Raw genomic sequence first — 17761 nt, forward strand, 5'->3', positions numbered from 1 at the left:
TACGCGGTTAGACTCCTGCGCAGCCAGGCAAATCCAAAATGTGTAAAAAATTGTGAATTTCAATGTTTAAATACATGTTTATAAAAGCTTTTCATTTTCCTTAAAACCTGAAACAAGTTTACTTCAACAACCCCAAATAATATTATTTTGGAAAACTTTCAGTTCATTCCTTTTGTGGGCATTTTATTTGCATAAAATGTGTATTTTGCAGTGATGGGGCGGAATTGATTTTTACTGCTCGTGTGGTAAATTCTGGGTATCATTAGTGTATGGCAGCAGTATTTCTCTGGTAATATGATTAAGTTTTCCCGCCAAAATTGTTGAACTTATACATAAAGTTCAAATTTCTGAAAAATTTCAAAGCCAAGAATTTTTTGGGACTGATGATGTTTCTTCATTTAATGCAGAAAAAAAACAAGTGAAAAAAAATATTTGGACTTGGTGACCTGTGACCTGTATTTCAAATGTGAAAATATGGCAAGCGTGATACAAAACCACAGCCCTAATCCTTAACCCCCCCCCGCCCCTGGTAATCCCCTCAACCTAACCCATCACACTGAAATCAAGGCAAAGGCAGTGTCAAGTAAAAGCTGTTTCTTGCCAGCTTTGTTTCCACTCATTTATAAAAATCATCTAACCTCATCAGATAATTGATAAAATCACGTCAAAACTTTCTGTACCCATCCCAGCTGTAAAGGTTTTAACTAAATCATTTTGCTCTCTGTAGGTTTTGACTTTGAGGGTGACATAGTGTCTTAGAAAAAAGCTTCTTTTTTTAAATTTCTATTTTTCCTGAGTTTCTTTGTCCTATTTTAGTATGTTACAGGAAAGAATATTGTAGTCAGCCATTTCTAAAGTGCTAAAACAATGTCAGAAGGTCTGTCCCTACAAACAAAATGCCAATTTTAGCTTTGATTATAGACCGAAGGTAATTATGTCCATCAAATTCAGTTTTGTCATGATAAGCTACTTTTGGATTCACCCCAGAACTGGGTTTATTGATGAATTTGATTGACAGGTTCATTTTTGTATTTTTCACCCGCCTGTGTTTGTACGGTAAAACTGGAAATCTAAATTTTCCGGCACAATGGACAGACGACAGACGTTGGGCAAGAGGTGATGACACACGCTCACTCATGTGAACTAATGAAAAGGCCAGGGACCATTGTGCTCACCGGTATTTAGGTAACGACTTAATTGACAATGGACCTTGAAAAGTAGGCCAAATCAAAAACCTGTATAACATGTAATGTATCCTTGCTGGTAATGTATCCTTGCTGGGAGTACAAACCATAAAAATTTCATCAAAAACAAATCACTAATGAGTGAGATATCACACTTTTTGTGTTTTCAGTTTTGGCCCCCTGGTGGCCAAGTCGAGAATCAGATCAGACCAAGTTGGCTGTCAGAGGTCATCTGACCTAGGGGGTATGTATGTATGTATAAAAACTTCCAAGCTCATAGCCCTACCAGTTAAGAAACGTGCCACAGTTACACTCAAACGACAAATTTACGCCATTTGACTTGTGTGACCTTGAAAAGTAGGTCAAATCAAAAACATGTATGATATGTGATATATCCTTGCTAGGAGTACCTACCATAAAAATTTCATGAAAAACAAATCACCTATAAGTGAGATATCACACAGTTTATTATCAGTTTTGGCCCCCTGATGGCCAAGTCAAGAATCAGACCGGACCGAAATTCAGTGTCAAAGGTCATCTGACCTAGGGGGTCATGCAAACAAAGTTTTGAGTCCATAGCCCTAGCGGTTAAGAAATGTGCCATTGTTTTTGAAATAGGATACGACGGACGACGACGGACACTGCGGCGTTATATAATCTCACCAATGGTGAGCCAAAAACCCACCCAAATATATAACTAGGGAGACTATAGACAGGGGCCAGGTTGGTCAGATGAAGTTTCAAGAAGTCACCCAAAGGGTACTCTCCTATCTCATATCACATCAAAACCATTCACATTTCTGATCTAAATGAGGAATATAACTATCGTTAATTCAGATACAACTGACAAAATGACCAGGCCCAAATTTGACACCCTAGCTCCGGCACACAGCCCCCTTCAAAAGTGTAAAAAGGATGGTAAACTTCATAATTATTCTTATGGGCCTGAGCATGAAATAAGGTGAATAAAATAATTTAGAGCCGCCCCCACCGCCACCCAGTGTTCTGCACAAGGCCATTTGTCAGGGCGTCCCTCCCTACCTTGACAGCCTACAACCCTACCTTGAAAGAGCCACCCTACCTTGGTCTAGAGTTTCTAAAGGGTTTCTATAGGGCCAACTTACCTTAAATTGCAGACCACCCTACCTTGTATTGCAATCCGGCAAAACTTCTTGAATATCAAGGGTACCACCCTACCTTGAGAAATCCCCGTGGAGAACCCTGCCACCTCCACCACCCTACCCTAAAATAGAGGGCCAGTATAAGAGCATCCCGAGGAAATCAGGGGTTAATGTGCAAGTTTGTGTGTAGGGCCAGAGAATTGAAAATTAACTCCCAATTTCCTCAGGATGGTTTAAGAGATGGCCAGTGAGGCAGTAGGCATTATACAGAAAGGGATTTTAAAGCAATTGTAAAATGGTTTAGGTAGAAGCAAGAGGGAACAAGGAATCCACAGATTCCCCCATGTTCACATTATTTGAGCATGCGCTTATTGGCCGTGTGGCAACTGCAATAAGGACAATAATGCATCACTAACTCAGTCAGCCGAATAGGGGCTTCTTTTATCTCCCACCTCCAATAACTCAAACCAAAATGATAACAAATGCCCTACCGTCCTTGAATTGGCTTCGTGACCACACTTGTAGCAGCAAAACAAACCTGAAAGTGGTTATACCATGCCAAAAACTTGACCTCTTACGATTTTTGGCGCCCGCATCAGCTGAGAATGGCTTATAGCACATTGACCATCTTATCTCGGACCTTTAATTAAAGTGGTTCGTTCTATTTTTAGAAACCACGTGCTAGGTCTAAAGTAAGCGGGCGATTCAAAATTTACCCAGTTTTTGGCCTAGTCTCATTAGAGTGTTATCCAGACTTCATCAGGGCTTGATGGATTCTTAACAATATTGAGCTCAACCAGAATTAGTGACCAGGGCCACTAACAATGTCTAAATATATAGATAACGGCAGCGTTAGTGAAAGACACTTGTTTTTCTGAACGTCCCTTGAGGTAATTGTGTGTGTGAGTGACATGAACGTGAGTAACCTCAACTGGCGGAACAGGGAGTCACAACGAGGATTGGTAAAGTAGGTAGGCTATTACCTCATACAGCTTCTTATTTTGAGTCACAACCAGGATTGGTGTAGGAGGTAGGCTACTGCCTCATACAGCTTCTTATTTTGAGTCACAACCAGGATTAGTGGTGAAGGCGGCGGGGAAGGTGGTAGGCTACTGTATCATACAGCTTCTTATTGTGAGTCACAACCAGGATTAGTGATGAAGGCGGCGGGGAAGGTGGTAGGCTACTGTCTCATACAGCTTCTTATTTTGAGTCACAACCAGGATTAGTGATGAAGGCGGCGGGGAAGGTGGTAGGCTACTGTCTCATACAGCTTCTTATTTTGAGTCACAACCAGGATTGGTGTAGGAGGTAGGCTACTGCCTCATACAGCTTCTTATTTTGAGTCACAACCAGGATTAGTGGTGAAGGCGGCGGGGAAGGTGGTAGGCTACTGTATCATACAGCTTCTTATTGTGAGTCACAACCAGGATTAGTGATGAAGGCGGCGGGGAAGGTGGTAGGCTACTGTCTCATACAGCTTCTTATTTTGAGACACAACCAGGATTGGTGTAGGAGGTAGGCTACTGCCTCATACAGCTTCTTATTTTGAGTCACAACCAGGATTAGTGGTGAAGGCGGCGGGGAAGGTGGTAGGCTACTGTATCATACAGCTTCTTATTTTGAGTCACAACCAGGATTAGTGATGAAGGCGGCGGGGAAGGTGGTAGGCTACTGTCTCATACAGCTTCTTATTTTGAGACACAACCAGAATTGGTGTAGGAGGTAGGCTACTGCCTCATACAGCTTCTTATTTTGAGTCACAACCAGGATTAGTGGTGAAGGCGGCGGGGAAGGCGGTAGGCTACTGTATCATTTAGCTTCTTATTTTGAGACACAACCAGGATTGGTGAAGGAGGTAGGCTACTGCCTCATACAGCTTCTTATTTTGAGTCACATCCAGGATTAGTGGTGAAGGCGTTAGTTAGTTCTCATACACTGGCTTCTTATTTTGAGACACAACCAGGATTGGTGAAGGAGGCAGGCTACTGCCTCTTACAGTGGGTATTTTGAGGAGGCATGCACCGTAGTGGTGGTAAATGGTAGAGTTTGGGTCGAGTATTGTGCAATCAATGGGTAACATCCCCAATAAACCAGGGGACATTGTCATGTATACGGTTTGTGTCACATTGGCACATCCATCTAATGTGCATGTGTCACATCAAGGATTAGTGAACCTGGCACATTGGGCAATCCAGGCAATGCGAATGTGTCATATCCAAAATATTTCAGTGAACCAAGAGACATTGGCTCATCCAGGGAATGTATATGTGTCACAATCACATCCAAGATTAGTGAGTCAGGCGCGTTGGCTCGTCAAGGTAATTTTCTCGTCTTATGAGGGTGAATGTGTCACATCCAAGATGAGTGAACCAGGGGACATTGGCACATCCAGCTAATGTGTATGTGTCTTCTCAGGAATAAGCAGGCCAGAGGACATTGGCACATCCATGGTATGTGCATGTCACATACAGGAATATCAAACAAGGGGACCTTTCTTATCTCAGTACATGTATTAGGAACCTTTTACCCATACTGGGTATGAGAAAAACCAAGATGAGTGAACCAGGGGACATTGGCACATCCAGCTAATGTGTATGTGTCTTCTCAGGAATAAGTAGGCCAGAGGACATTGGCACATCCATGGTATGTGCATGTCACATACAGGAATATCAAACAAGGGGACCTTTCTTATCTCAGTACATGTATTAGCAACCTTTAACCTCTTATACTGGGTATGAGAAAAACAGACTAAAACTTGCTTGAGTATATATATTTGTTAGATACATCTATATAACTCCATGCAGAGACTACATCAACATTATTACTAATCATTAAACACTCTTATTTTGCATGCAATAAAATCATTGCGCCCATACATTGTAGCCATGCTGAGAAATATGATAGGAAGGAGAAAACAAACCTTAGATTAATTACTGTTAACTATGAAATGTTTGCGACCAGCTAACAGTCGGCATACTTTTTGATTGGCGTTAGAAATAGAATGATTAACCAAGGTGTTTAAGAATAAAATTCTGATAACAAAAAAAAGGTTGTATAAACAAACTACAATTCTATCAAAGAATATCATACTTGTAACCATACACACTACAACCCAAATTTACAATTGGCTGCATATTATAAGATTTAGATTATTACAATCATGATGATCCAGGCTTTTTTACAACATTCAATTTACACTGCAGAGGTTGCCTAGCAAACTTTCTACCATAACCAAAGGACAATGATAAAGAAATGGAAATTTGCCTTTTAAATGCATGTACATTTACCTCAACAAAAGTAAGTTCCCCTTAACCAAATACATTCTAGCTCGCCTTATATATATCTTTACTCAGTGATTTGACACGCATTTTGTATTTGCGAAAGTATTTACAGCAATGCAATGAAAAGGATTTCACCACTATGATCTTTGGCTGGTGATAAGATCAGTATAGGGTCATACGTATTGTTACACCTGCATGAACCTCAATTAAATGAAAAAAGGTAAGTTTTTTTAAAGAACTAAAGCTCTCCCTCCAAAAATCTGGCTATTCTCATCAAGTTCAGACAAAGCACTTAAGTTTATTTGTAGCACCTGCAACAGCACAAATAGTGAACAATTTGAGGTGGCGAAAGACCAGTAATGGTTTTTACACCATATACATATTTATGACAACTTAACAGCGGCAAAGTCACTTTCCAAACAGAGTTCACCAAGGAGGATGGGAAAACACACGTGAACTGATGACATAACATGCGGAAAAGGAATCACCTTCGAGTGGGAATGGGAGTTGATGAACAACATCTGTATCATCATAATCATACCCCATAGCTGTCTAATAGTACACTCTTCTCATCAAAACACACCGACGGTCAAAAGCTCATATATTTTGGTTGTGCACCTTACGCAAATGAATCAATAACCGATCCTTCCGCGGGAAAGCTGCGGTACATATCACACAAGAGAATGGTCTCTCGCCGGTGTGTGTGCGCTCATGTCTCTTCAGGGCGCTTTGCACCCGAAATGCCAGATCACAGTAGCCACACTTAAAAGCTTTTTCACCAATATGTTTTTTCATGTGTCTTTCTCTGCTGGAAACACGGAAGTCTTTCTTACAGTACTCGCAAGTGAATAACTCAACTTTGTGCGTTTTTTCATGGTTTTTGAGGTCCGTTTTCCGATTAAACACTTTGCCACATTGCAGATTCTCACATTTGAATTGACGCTCTTTTGTGTGCGTATTAACATGAATATTGTAATTCCCTCTGCGGGAGAAACCCTTCCCACAGTGTTCACAAAGAAAAGGCAGGTCACCAAAATGAACAGTGAGGCGATGGTGCTTGAGAGACTCCTTCCCCGCGTAACCCTTCCCACATAACTCACACCTGAAAGTGCAATCACCATTGTGGTGTTCAACATGCGACTGAAGTTCAGCTTTCCCCTCAAAAGACCTCATGCAAAGTCGACAAACGAAATATTTCGCTTCTTCATCGTCGGAGTGTGTGCGAGAGTGCAAGTTGAGTAGTGTATTGTTGGCATGGGCGTGACCGCATATTTCACATACGAATGGTTTCTCAATGTTGCCTTCAACGTCGTGCGAGTCGCACATGTGTGAGAGGAGTTTTTTTATCGTCGCAAACGATTTCTCACACTCTGTGCACTTGTAGGGGAGATCAGCTTGGTAAACCTTAACCCGCGTCGTGTTTGGTTCACCGATTTCATGGCTCTCAAATAAGTGATTCTGCAGGCTGTATTTCGTACCAAATGCCTTATCACAATGAGAACATGAAAATGGTTTTTCACCAGTGTGAACACGTTCGTGCTCCTTAAGGTAGGCCTTTCTCAAAAAATGCTTCTCGCACATGTGACATTTATATGATGCTGTGCAATCCCCATGAGCTCGGAACTTGTGGTCATGAAGTAGGTCCTTACGGTGAAACGCTTTTTCACACAGATCACATTTGAATGGTCGTTCACCAGTGTGTTTTCGTCGATGAACTTCTAGATAGTTCTTGTTGGTATAACTCTTGTCGCAGTCTTTACATTGGAACAACTTCTCCAGAGGAGTTCCGATACCATGAGCTTTGATTTTGTGAGCTTTGAGACCTTCATTCCGATAAAATGCTTTGTCACACAAATCACACGCAAACGGTTTCTCCCCAGTGTGTCTCCGTTGATGGCCTTCCAGATAAACCTTGTTGACAAAACTCTTGTCACAATCTTCACATTTATACAAGTTCTTGGGCGTACTACCATCTCCATGAGCCCGGGATTTGTGAACTTTAAGGAGGTCATTTCGATGAAATGCATCGCCACACTGATTACACGCAAATGGCTTCTGCCCGGTGTGTTGCCGCTGATGAACTTCAAGATACGCTTTCTTGACGAAACGCCTGTCACAATCCCCACATTTGAACAACTTATCAGGAGTATGAACACGCAGGCAATGGTTTTTCAATGTTTCATTTCGGGGAAAAACAACACCACAATGTTTACACTTGAACGGATTATCACCAGTATGACGTCGGAGGTGAACATCCAGAAAACACTTTCTTGTGTAACTTTTTGGACACAATCTACACTTGAACGGTCGAAGACTTTCGGACTGTGACCCATGGACACGCATACAATGAATTTTCAAGGATTCTTTCTTTGTGAACGCACTACTGCATTGATTGCATTCAAAAGGCTTTTCGCCTGTATGAATTCGGAGGTGAACATTTAGATCGACCAGTCTTGCGTATCGTTTCGGACAAGAACTACACCTAAAAGGTCTTTCTGATTGTGGCATGTGAACACTCATGTAATGAAATTTCAAGCTATGTTTTCTAGTGAACTTCCTGCTGCACTGGGCACATTCAAAAGGTTTGCCAGCTGAATGCATTAACTGATGCGTACGAAGAGCTGCATCGTGTTCAAAACTTTTCGGACACTGATCGCAAACAAAAGAAGAGGTTGCACAATGAGCAGTCCTCCTATGATCATCCAAATGAAGCTTTTGCGCGAAGATATCATTGCAATGATCACACTTCAGAGACTTTGCATCTTTTCCTGTCTTCTCATGACTCTTATGTGCTGCAATACCCTTCTTCTTCAGACTTGCTGCTGGCTTTTTCGCTGCGGCCACCGAATCTGAGTGTACCTTATCAGCACTGTCACCTGCTTTTGCGGGTTCTACGTGGATGCTGTCCTTGGTATTTGCTTCCAACAATGTCTCAACAGTTCCTGGTCGAAGGCAGTAGTGTTTTTGAAGTCGAAACCAATACTTGAACCTCCTGTTACACCTTTGACAGTCAAACCAATCAACGCCTGCAGCACCTTGGCCACCTGAAATCAAGGAATAAAATACTTTTCATTTTTTGTACAGTAACAGTATATTGCCTAAATACTCAATGGCACTTTCTAACTATTCATTCTTTCCTGTGTTCGTTGTGTGGCACCAAAGTTGGGGCCTAATGGTAACACCTTGGCCTAGTGACTGCCCATGGAGAAAGTGCCCATCATTAATGCCTGTTTTTGGGGTAATGACATTTGCCAGCTTTGCTTTAGATATTTTTGTTGGCATAATGGTGGATTAGATTGGAAAAGACTGAGAGCCTGGACAGAGATAGACACGTACGTCTTTCCCAACACATGTTAGCCATTATGTCATGAAAACATGACTATTATAATTATAGGGACCAGTTGCCCCTAAAAGTATCAAAGGGCATTAAATATGGTATTGGCACACATTGGAAATGAGATCATGTTGATCAAGGGCTCTATATTTACATGAATTCCATACTAACCCTTTCCATTTTCCCCCTGTTTGGTGAAGAAACCCGAGGTTGTTCTGACATTAGATATCTCAATCGTCAACGGTTCATCCTTAACCTGTGGCGAAATCTGAAAAACCAATGCAAATCACCAAGCTTACAATCAGATCATACAGGAAGTGTTTCTCAGGAAATTTGGAAGGTTAGGACATGGATTTTTGCAAAGAGTAAAAAAAGGGAAGGTAAACTAAGAAATGGGAGAGGTTTGTTTCTTTTGTAATAATGCATGTAGTCGTTCTCAAAAAGGCAGGGAGCACTTTAAGAGGGATAAGTTCAGCACCCTTCTTTTTTTATTTAGAAGTAACACTGGATCATTTCTCCATACAGATAACGCCGTTCCTTTTTATCAAAGGTAAAACTTATGTACATGTTTATGTACACTCGTAATACACTGCAGCAAGTGCAAGAGTTGTCTCCGATAAAATACCTGTTGGCTCTGCAATGGAGAAACACGTGGATATAAGATTTAAAGTTGAACTGAAGGCTTTCATTTTATACTTACACTCAATGAGGCCATGTCATCATTTTCAGTTTCTTTCCCAAAGTTGCAACTGTCATCACCAATATCAATGCCATCGTTGTCTTCACTGAGATTGTCAGCGGCACCACCAACAAGAGGGCCATCGTCACTCGCATTGCTCGCCCTATCTTGGTAAACATTGTTGACTAATCTTTTTGGCACAATGCTAACCATTTTCACTGTCTGACCAACATAAACAGAAGATTCCTTGTCAGGATTCTCCGATTGTCCTCTGTCTCTCACACCAAACCAGTTAGGATTATTACCATTCACACAACTAGGTGTTATCGAATCAACTGTCGCATTTACAGTTCCAGTCACAAAAGGTCCAACACCATGGTCTACCAGTGTTATATTTTTTTGTAGAGAAGTGTCAAATACTGACTTGAATTTTTCAGCTGCACTATAAGTTCCTCGGTCTTTATTGATGTCTTGCTCAAAACCGAGGTTTTGCCAACTTCTACGGGTCTTCATTCTATTTTGTGGCGCCACCAATCCCCTGACCTGTTCCTGGGGTCTTCTTTCGGATTCCTCTTCGTCCACATCCAACGCTTCGTACACTTGGACCTTCATCTTATCGCCCTCGTCAGCCACTACTGAATAAATTCCTGGCTCCACCTTAAACATGTTGATATTGTTCACACGTACCATGTTACTTGACTCTTTGTCTTCCCATCTTATCTTATCAACCTTCGGCTCTCTCCCTTCGGACCCGGGCAAGTTCACATTAGCAGCGGCACCAAGGCTAGGATTAGTACACACCAAAAGAGAACTGGGCTTTTCATCACTATTAGGATTGTACACCCCAATGGCCACCCCAGTTCCTCTTTTTGACTTGATGCGGATCTCATGAATAACATAATCCGTCTCATCAGAATCAGAGTCTGGTTGCTCAATTTTGACATCAACGGAGTGACCACGTTTCTCCATCATGACAGTCGAGTCTATCCTGTGTGACTGGCACAGTTACTGCTCAACGTTCCACACTCGCTACACTCCCTCTTCTGCCTTGTCTCCTTCTGGACTTCACAATCATATTACCATCACGAGGCATCAGCGCAACCTACAATGACAATTGACAATGAGAAGAAGCCACAAGGCAAGCAGACCTATCTGCTTCATGGCCTGAGACATTGTCACAACCTTAATATATAGATTATAGTCTTGTCTAAGATGTTCAGAAATCTTGAAAATCGCTCTCTAATTAACGATTGCGTATTTTACATGGTATGACGTCATTTTCCAAAACATGGCTGACGTCTGTTTTTCGTGCCCAGATATTTGCACCTTGAAAGGTAGATTTAAATCCCCGATATAGGTCATGCAATGTTGTGGAATCAGCAAAACAGTTGAAAGACATACATTTCAACATACTACCGGTCATATACTGCTGATTACAGTAATCAAACAGACTGTATTTTACAGTTCAATTCCCTTACAAAATCCGTTTATCCAACTCAGCTCAGCTTGTACCAACATAAAAACCTGACTCATCATTCTGTGGATAATCATGTTTATTACTTATGTTTTGCAGGCTTCACAAATCTGCCAGAAACTTACACAAAGTATGTACAGCACCATCTTCATTGAGGACCAGAAAGCCGAGAGAATCGTGAATGCGATCAATTCCTTGGGTGATGGTGGACATTCTACCTGGTGGGCTGGTCACTGTTCACTAAAAGATTGGAGAAACAAGTCGTCATATGCAATTTGAATTGCAGCGGACGTTGCAGTTTAACATAAGTTGTGTACCGGAGCTACGGAATACGCTGTATAACACAAGGGCCTTAACATCACAGTAGAAAAGAATCATATTGAATTCACAGGGCTCAGCCAGGCCTCTGAATCTGATGATTGATGGGGCGCGGGCGAGGGGGTTGATCCAGCAGCGGCTGGCAGCGGACATTTGTCTTGACTCTTGCTTGGCGCTGCTACAGCTAAAGTGATGTGGTACAGCCTAGAAGCAGTGTCATCATTGGCGAAATCGACTAAAGTTTGTGAGGGGTTGAGTTTCGTCCAAAAATAGATCTGTTTACACACTAAGGCAATGGCGTATTGCAGGTACACGTCAACGGATCATTCTCATTGTCGGACGTCAGTTCACCAAGAAAGCCAAAGGAATCGAAGGATTCATTGAACTCATCAACACATCATTAGTTTTCATTAAAGTTCAACTGTATTCCTAGAAAAATCACTTTGGTATATAGAGAGTAAGATTACAATTAACTCACGTTAAAGTTTGAGTTCCGGGGAGGTAGCGTTGCCAGTACGTTGGTTTAGGGGCGCAATAACCTAGCTTATAGCGAGCAATTAGTACACTATCCACTCTATTGGCACTTCAGTGTTGAGCACGTCGTCAAATTTATGAACAAAAGCTTGAGCAATTTCAAGCCTTTTTAGCCTAAAAACACTGAGATTATGCTGTTGCCTGCTTTGAAAAAGTGTTCATTAGAAGCTTAAAAGATATTTCAGACCAGGTAGCTACTGCAAAGATGTTAGAACGATCCAGAAGATGGCAGGCTTGGGCCAAAAAACCATAGAAGTGATCCGCAAAGGCCAAGGGATTTTTCGGAAGTAGACTGTAGGCTACTATAGATCCATGCACTTGATTGGGAACAACGTTTACGAAGACGTCGCATCTTGTTACGTTACAGTAATGTAAAAATGCAGGGTGACGTGACGACGGCCAACACTACGTTATGTAAACGTTGTTCCCAATCCAGTGCATGGATCTTTAGAGAAGTTTCGCAAGCCAACGACATACGACGTGTACGTTAATGTCAGAAACAATCATGACGTCGCATTCTGATCATCACAGCAAAGGGCTTGATGATTCGGACAGAACACTTCCAATAATTTACTCCGTTACATTGGCCTGTGCATCAAGCATTTGTTCTTTCCCGCTGGTTGACTTTTGAATGTGGTTGAGTACCCGTACGTATGGAAGATTTCTCTTTGTTTTTTTCAGCAATGGCAACCCAGTATGATGTCCATACTTGTGGTTCATGTAAGGTGGAGTTTCTCAGCATAGAGTCCTTTATTCACCACAAGCAGAAGTCATGTCTATTCCTACAGCCAGACAGCTCCGAACATCGAGGCCAGGAGGTTCTTCTCGTCCTGAAGCCACAAGGGAAAACTAACAAAGGCTCGGACTTGGTTAATCAAGCAATGCACGTTCATAAGTCCAGTCAAGTCAAAATTAAATCAAGTTCTCTGTCACCAGTACGTGTTGTCGGCCAGAATTCACCACCAATACCTCTAATCCAGTGTGTCACACAGCTTTCACCAGTTGTCCAATCCACTCATCAGAAATCGCCAATTGGGGGCAGACAGCCAATGCGCTTTGGCCCTCTGTTTTCACCAGCTGTTCCACGATGCCACATTGTCTCCCAAAATTCATCAGTTGTGCAGTCAGTCCCAAACTCGTCAGCTGTTCCACAGATATCGCCTGTTAGGCAGCCAATTCGTTACATCCAGCAGAAATCGCTAATTGGGCAGAGAACTCACCGAGCAACTCTATTCCAAGTTGGTAATGCAACTAAGAAAGCTGTTTTCCCATCACAAACATTGTCCAGAATAAGATCAAGTCAGGAAATCAATCAGGCTCTTGAGTTCTTAAAGACAAGTGCCAGTTCTTCTCCTGGAGTCCATGAAGCCAGGCAACCATATAGCCAGGCCCACATTTTGGATGCTCAGAACACTGCTACTGTATCAGATGTTGTTGTTGAACCTGCTCAGGGCAGTCAGTCATGTCAGTCGATCAGGGAAAAGTTGAGTTGTGACAGTCTATATATTACTGACGATCTGCCTGCAGGCACTTCTGAGGATGAGTTTGCCACCAAGGATCTTGGTGCTACTTCTCATCCTGAGCAAGATGGGCCTTTGAATCAAGCTTTGGAATTCTTAAAACCAACTGAGGAAAGTATTGTGCTTCAAGAGTTCTATGATGAGCAGGTGAAGAAGGAAGTAAGCCAGATGTCGCAAAGTATTGCGGGAGGGTATGTCTCAGATATCCCAACTAGATTGTGCTGCATCCAGTCAAGCAAGGATTCCTCTTGTACACAAGGGGAAGGTGAAGTTGGTCAGTTGATCAATCAAGCGCTATTTTTCTTGAAGCCAGCCAAAGGAAATGATGGAGAATCTGTAGAGGCTAAAACACAACCGAAGAAAAAGAGGAAATTGATAAGACCAGTTCATGCGAAGGATCCAGAGCTTGGGCACGTTGACACAGAAGCCCAAGAGACAACCGGGTTGGATCTCTCGGAACCAGCTGGTACTGCTACTGCAGTGAACACTGGGGCCTTGATGCCGGGGAATCAAGATACATTGATCAGCAATTCAAAAACTATTGGGGATACCGTGCAAAATACTTGGGGTGAGAATCAGTCACAACCGTGTCGTCAAAATATTCCAGATTCCGTAATAAGTAGGCCAGATAGTAACCTTGAAATCTTTGAACACGAAAATTTTGTAAACCAAGGAGCCTTTTTCTTGAACCCTGATGGAACTAAGAAGCCTTCAGAAGAACAGATCAGGAAAACTGTGGAAGATGTTCAGACACTATTAGTGCTCTATCCTTCTAGGGCGTTGACTGCCCAGCCTTCAAGTCCGGTTCAGTCAGTACCCAGTTCAGCTGTATTGGTTTCTGATTCAGTTCAAGTTGGTGAAACTGGCGGTGTGTTTGGTGCTGATACAAGTGAACTGGTTCCAGGACAGGTTGGCGATGTTCTGACTGATCAGGATAGAGAAACCGATATACCAATAAATCAAGCCCATTTCTTCCTGAAGTCGGCCCATGAAACTTGGCAGCCCACTGAAAGAGATATTTCCCTCAAGGATCTGTCTATTTTGGTGAAGAATGCCGTGAAATCAACCCAAAAAGATCCAGGACAGCATGGTAGGTCATTTTTCGTTTGTCATGTTAATCCTCTTCAACAGATAGATTTACTATTTTGTTTCTTTTTCAGTCTAACCAATCAATCCGAAAAAGGAATAAAAGGATTACAATGTGGCACTATTTCCACCTGATTAAGTCAGTTTTATGTTTCGTTTTCAGACAACGTTTTCAAAAAGACAAGAAAGAAAGTACATGAAAAGCGTGAGTGTCAGGAATGTGGCAGCATTCTTCGATCCGAGCTGAGCTTCATCGCCCATCAAGTTGGACATGATGATAAACGCTGCCAGTACTGTTACAAGGTATTCCATACAAAAGGTTGGAAGGAAAGGCATGAGCATGACAAACACAATATAGGACAGTCTAAATGTGAAATATGTGGCAAGGTGTGTAAGACTCATTCCGGTTGGAAAACACATATGAAGTCACATGAGCAGAAACTTCGGCAAAAGTTTCATTGTGGACAATGTGATAGGAAATATGACTCGGAGTTCCTACTCGAGCATCATAGACGTAGACATGAAGGTAAAGACGATTGTGCACTGTGTGGGAAAATTTGTAAAACTGAAAGAATCTGGAAGGTTCACATGATGCATCATAACCCGACTGTGTCGTGTGAAGACTGCGATAAGAAGTTTGTCACAAGGGTTCAGTTGAGCCGTCATCGACGTCATGCGCATCGACCGATGCGTCTGCCAAAGGTTAAGAAATCTTCGAATAGACCGAACCAGAAGTGTGAAATCTGTGATCGTGTATTTTTTTGGCCTGAATCATTTAGGAGGCATAAGAAAATTCATGAAGTAGGACCAAGTAAAGTACGTAAGCCTAAATGGACAAAAGTGAAAATGACAGAGAACATTTCTGCCTCTGTATCTTGCGGTGATGAACAACCAAATGACCTCCAAGACTGTGAGACCATGTTGACCGCTGCCAGCGCTGGTACCTCTAAAGACACTACTGAGCATCACAGTGATGAGGAATCTGGGCAGCTCAGTGAAGAGGATTCGGATGACACTCTGGCCATGATTAGAGAAGCTGTGTTACTGTTAGAGCGACGAGACCCTGATGAGAGCGATGCGAGAGAGACCGCGGAGCCAGAAGAGGTGCAGTTTGTAGCAGAGGTGATGCCAACTGGTGCAGTAAACTTGAAGGTGAGCTGGATTCCATTGTCATGCTATGCGTCTCAAACTTGGCATCAGTATACTTCTTGTAAGAAATTCCTATCCTCGAAGGCTTAACATAGAGTCTAGAATGACTTTCTGCCTGCCACATTTAGTGACATACATGCACTTATTACAAATGGCTCCATCTGGAGCATAGGTTATCAAGAGTCTCACTCCACTTCTCACAACCACGTGCTGCTCCTTCATTTTGCCTCCATGAGATTTTTAGTGAGCTTGTAAAACTGAGATTCCTTGTTTGTGCTGCAAGTGCCATTGCGAGTGAGTTCTCCTTGGCTGTAGACTGACTGACTGCCAATAACTTCAGTTGGTGCCCAAAGGTGCAGGTGCACCACCAACACTCACAAAAGTTCAATATGAAGAAGAACTGAACGGATAGCAAATTAATGTCAGTAAAATTCTATAACAAATTTTGGTATCTTTTGTATCACATTTCAGGTTACTAAAAGGAAACGAGAGGAGATACAGTTGACTGGTGATGTTGCCGAGGGAAAACAAGTGGAAAAGAAGTCGACGGATAAAGTTGCTAAAAAGAGGAAAGTGGAGAACACTGATGATGTTGCAAATGACTCCGATACGAGTGGGTTGACAGAAGGTGTGAACAATCTCCGATGTGTGTTATGTAAACAAGAATTTGCGAATGAGTTGTCATTCATTACCCATGATTGCATGACAATCAAGCCACTTACGTGTAAACACTGTGAAAAGAAATTTAACGACTTAGTGAAATTCCGGTTGCATCTTAAGCGTCATCGCCTGATCAGATATGATTGTGACAAGTGCGATTTGAACTTTCGTTCTTTGGATATTTGGCAGCGCCATATGAAGGAACACGAAGAGGAGGGGGGGAAAAGACATAAGTGTGAGAGTTGTGTCATGGAGTTTTTCCACGAGGAAAATCTCCTGCTGCATGCGAGGAAGCATGCATTTCGAAATGTTCATGAATGTGGCATGTGTCCAAGGGTATACATGGCAAAACACGCTTTGAAGAAGCATGAGGAATCACATGTCAAACCGGAGTATTTTCAGTGTAAAATCTGCCTGAAAAACTTTGTATTCAAGGCGAAGTTTGTACAGCATGCCAAGAACTGTCGCCAATGCCGAGCTTGTCATGAGATTTTTGAGAAAAGAGGATCATATTTGAAACATGTGCGTGAATTTCATCCAGTTTTTCATGTTTGTGAATACTGTGGTAAAAAATCCAAGGGAAAGAAAACTCATCTAAAGCATCTAGGTCGTCACGCAAACCCCCTGATGTGTAAAGTTTGTCATAGAGTCTTTAAATTTAAGTGTCAACTGGTGGACCATGAAGTGATACACTTCAGCGACCGGCCATTTAAATGTACGTTCTGTGAAAAAACTTTCAAAGTGGAAAGGGCGAGGATCAGCCATGAGCATATCTGCCATCCCACTGAAAACCCCTGGAAATGTAAGCAGTGTGGAGAAACATTTCTTCAGAGGTTCGACTTCAGAATGCATGTCCAAAGTTGCAGCGAACTAGCAAGCTAACTGAAGCGGCTCTGTAGAATTGACTAGTCTGACTGCAGAAATTGTCTTGAGATTATTGAGTAAATGACAGTGTGTGGTTCAACACTGAGTTCAGGTGAGGGAGCATGTTATCATGAATTTAAAAAAGAAACTGTTCATCTCGGGGGGGGGGGGGGGATGGTCAAAGAAAATGACCCCCATCTGTTCGTCTTCATTTTTTGGCTTTGTATAATTTTGACATGTTCCCTCATGAGCTTGAAAGAATGGTGTTGATCAATTATGGATGATCCCTGACCTGTTATCGAGAGGAAGAGAATGTTTAGTGTTCTGAGATTGTTTGAAAGATAAAGGTGTTCAGTCGTGCCTGTACGGGCAGACAGTTGTTTCGAAATCAATTGTCGCATATTTTGCATTGTTGTTTTTCAATGTGACCACTTGTAAATAAAATTCCAATATACTGAATTGAACTTTTTTAGTCTGTTGTACATGTATTCAAAGGAGAAATGATGTGAAATTCTATATACTACCAACTGTATAGAGGGTACCACTGTGATGCA

General features: G+C 42.1%; 2 protein-coding genes across 3 annotated transcripts; one reads left to right on the forward strand and one right to left on the reverse strand.

The window, feature by feature from the left end:
• Nucleotides 1-5065: 5065 nt before the first annotated feature.
• On the reverse strand, nt 5066-11931 carry LOC135492760 (zinc finger protein 585A-like). The gene is made up of 5 exons (XM_064779398.1): nt 11873-11931; nt 11202-11316; nt 9624-10704; nt 9095-9191; nt 5066-8633 (listed from the first exon to the last, which is right to left on the reverse strand). The coding sequence occupies exons 3-5, from the start codon at nt 10572-10574 to the stop codon at nt 6187-6189; spliced, it is 3495 nt and encodes a 1164-aa protein (XP_064635468.1). The 5' UTR covers nt 10575-10704; nt 11202-11316; nt 11873-11931; the 3' UTR covers nt 5066-6186.
• Nucleotides 11932-12004: 73 nt separating this feature from the next.
• LOC135492836 (uncharacterized) lies at nt 12005-17646 on the forward strand. Of its 2 annotated transcripts, XM_064779503.1 has the most exons (4): nt 12005-12118; nt 12610-14538; nt 14698-15686; nt 16155-17646. In XM_064779503.1, exons 2-4 carry the CDS (start codon nt 12612-12614, stop codon nt 17223-17225), a joined length of 3987 nt encoding a protein of 1328 aa, XP_064635573.1. In that variant the 5' UTR covers nt 12005-12118; nt 12610-12611; the 3' UTR covers nt 17226-17646. The 2 variants fall into 2 exon arrangements, with proteins under 2 accessions (XP_064635573.1, XP_064635572.1); XM_064779502.1 differs by lacking the exon at nt 12005-12118 and having other exon boundaries at nt 12571-14538.
• The last annotated feature ends 115 nt before the right edge of the window (nt 17647-17761 follow it).

Source organism: Lineus longissimus, chromosome 8 (genome assembly GCF_910592395.1).
Source record: "Lineus longissimus chromosome 8, tnLinLong1.2, whole genome shotgun sequence".
Taxonomy (NCBI): Eukaryota; Metazoa; Nemertea; class Pilidiophora; order Heteronemertea; family Lineidae; genus Lineus; species Lineus longissimus.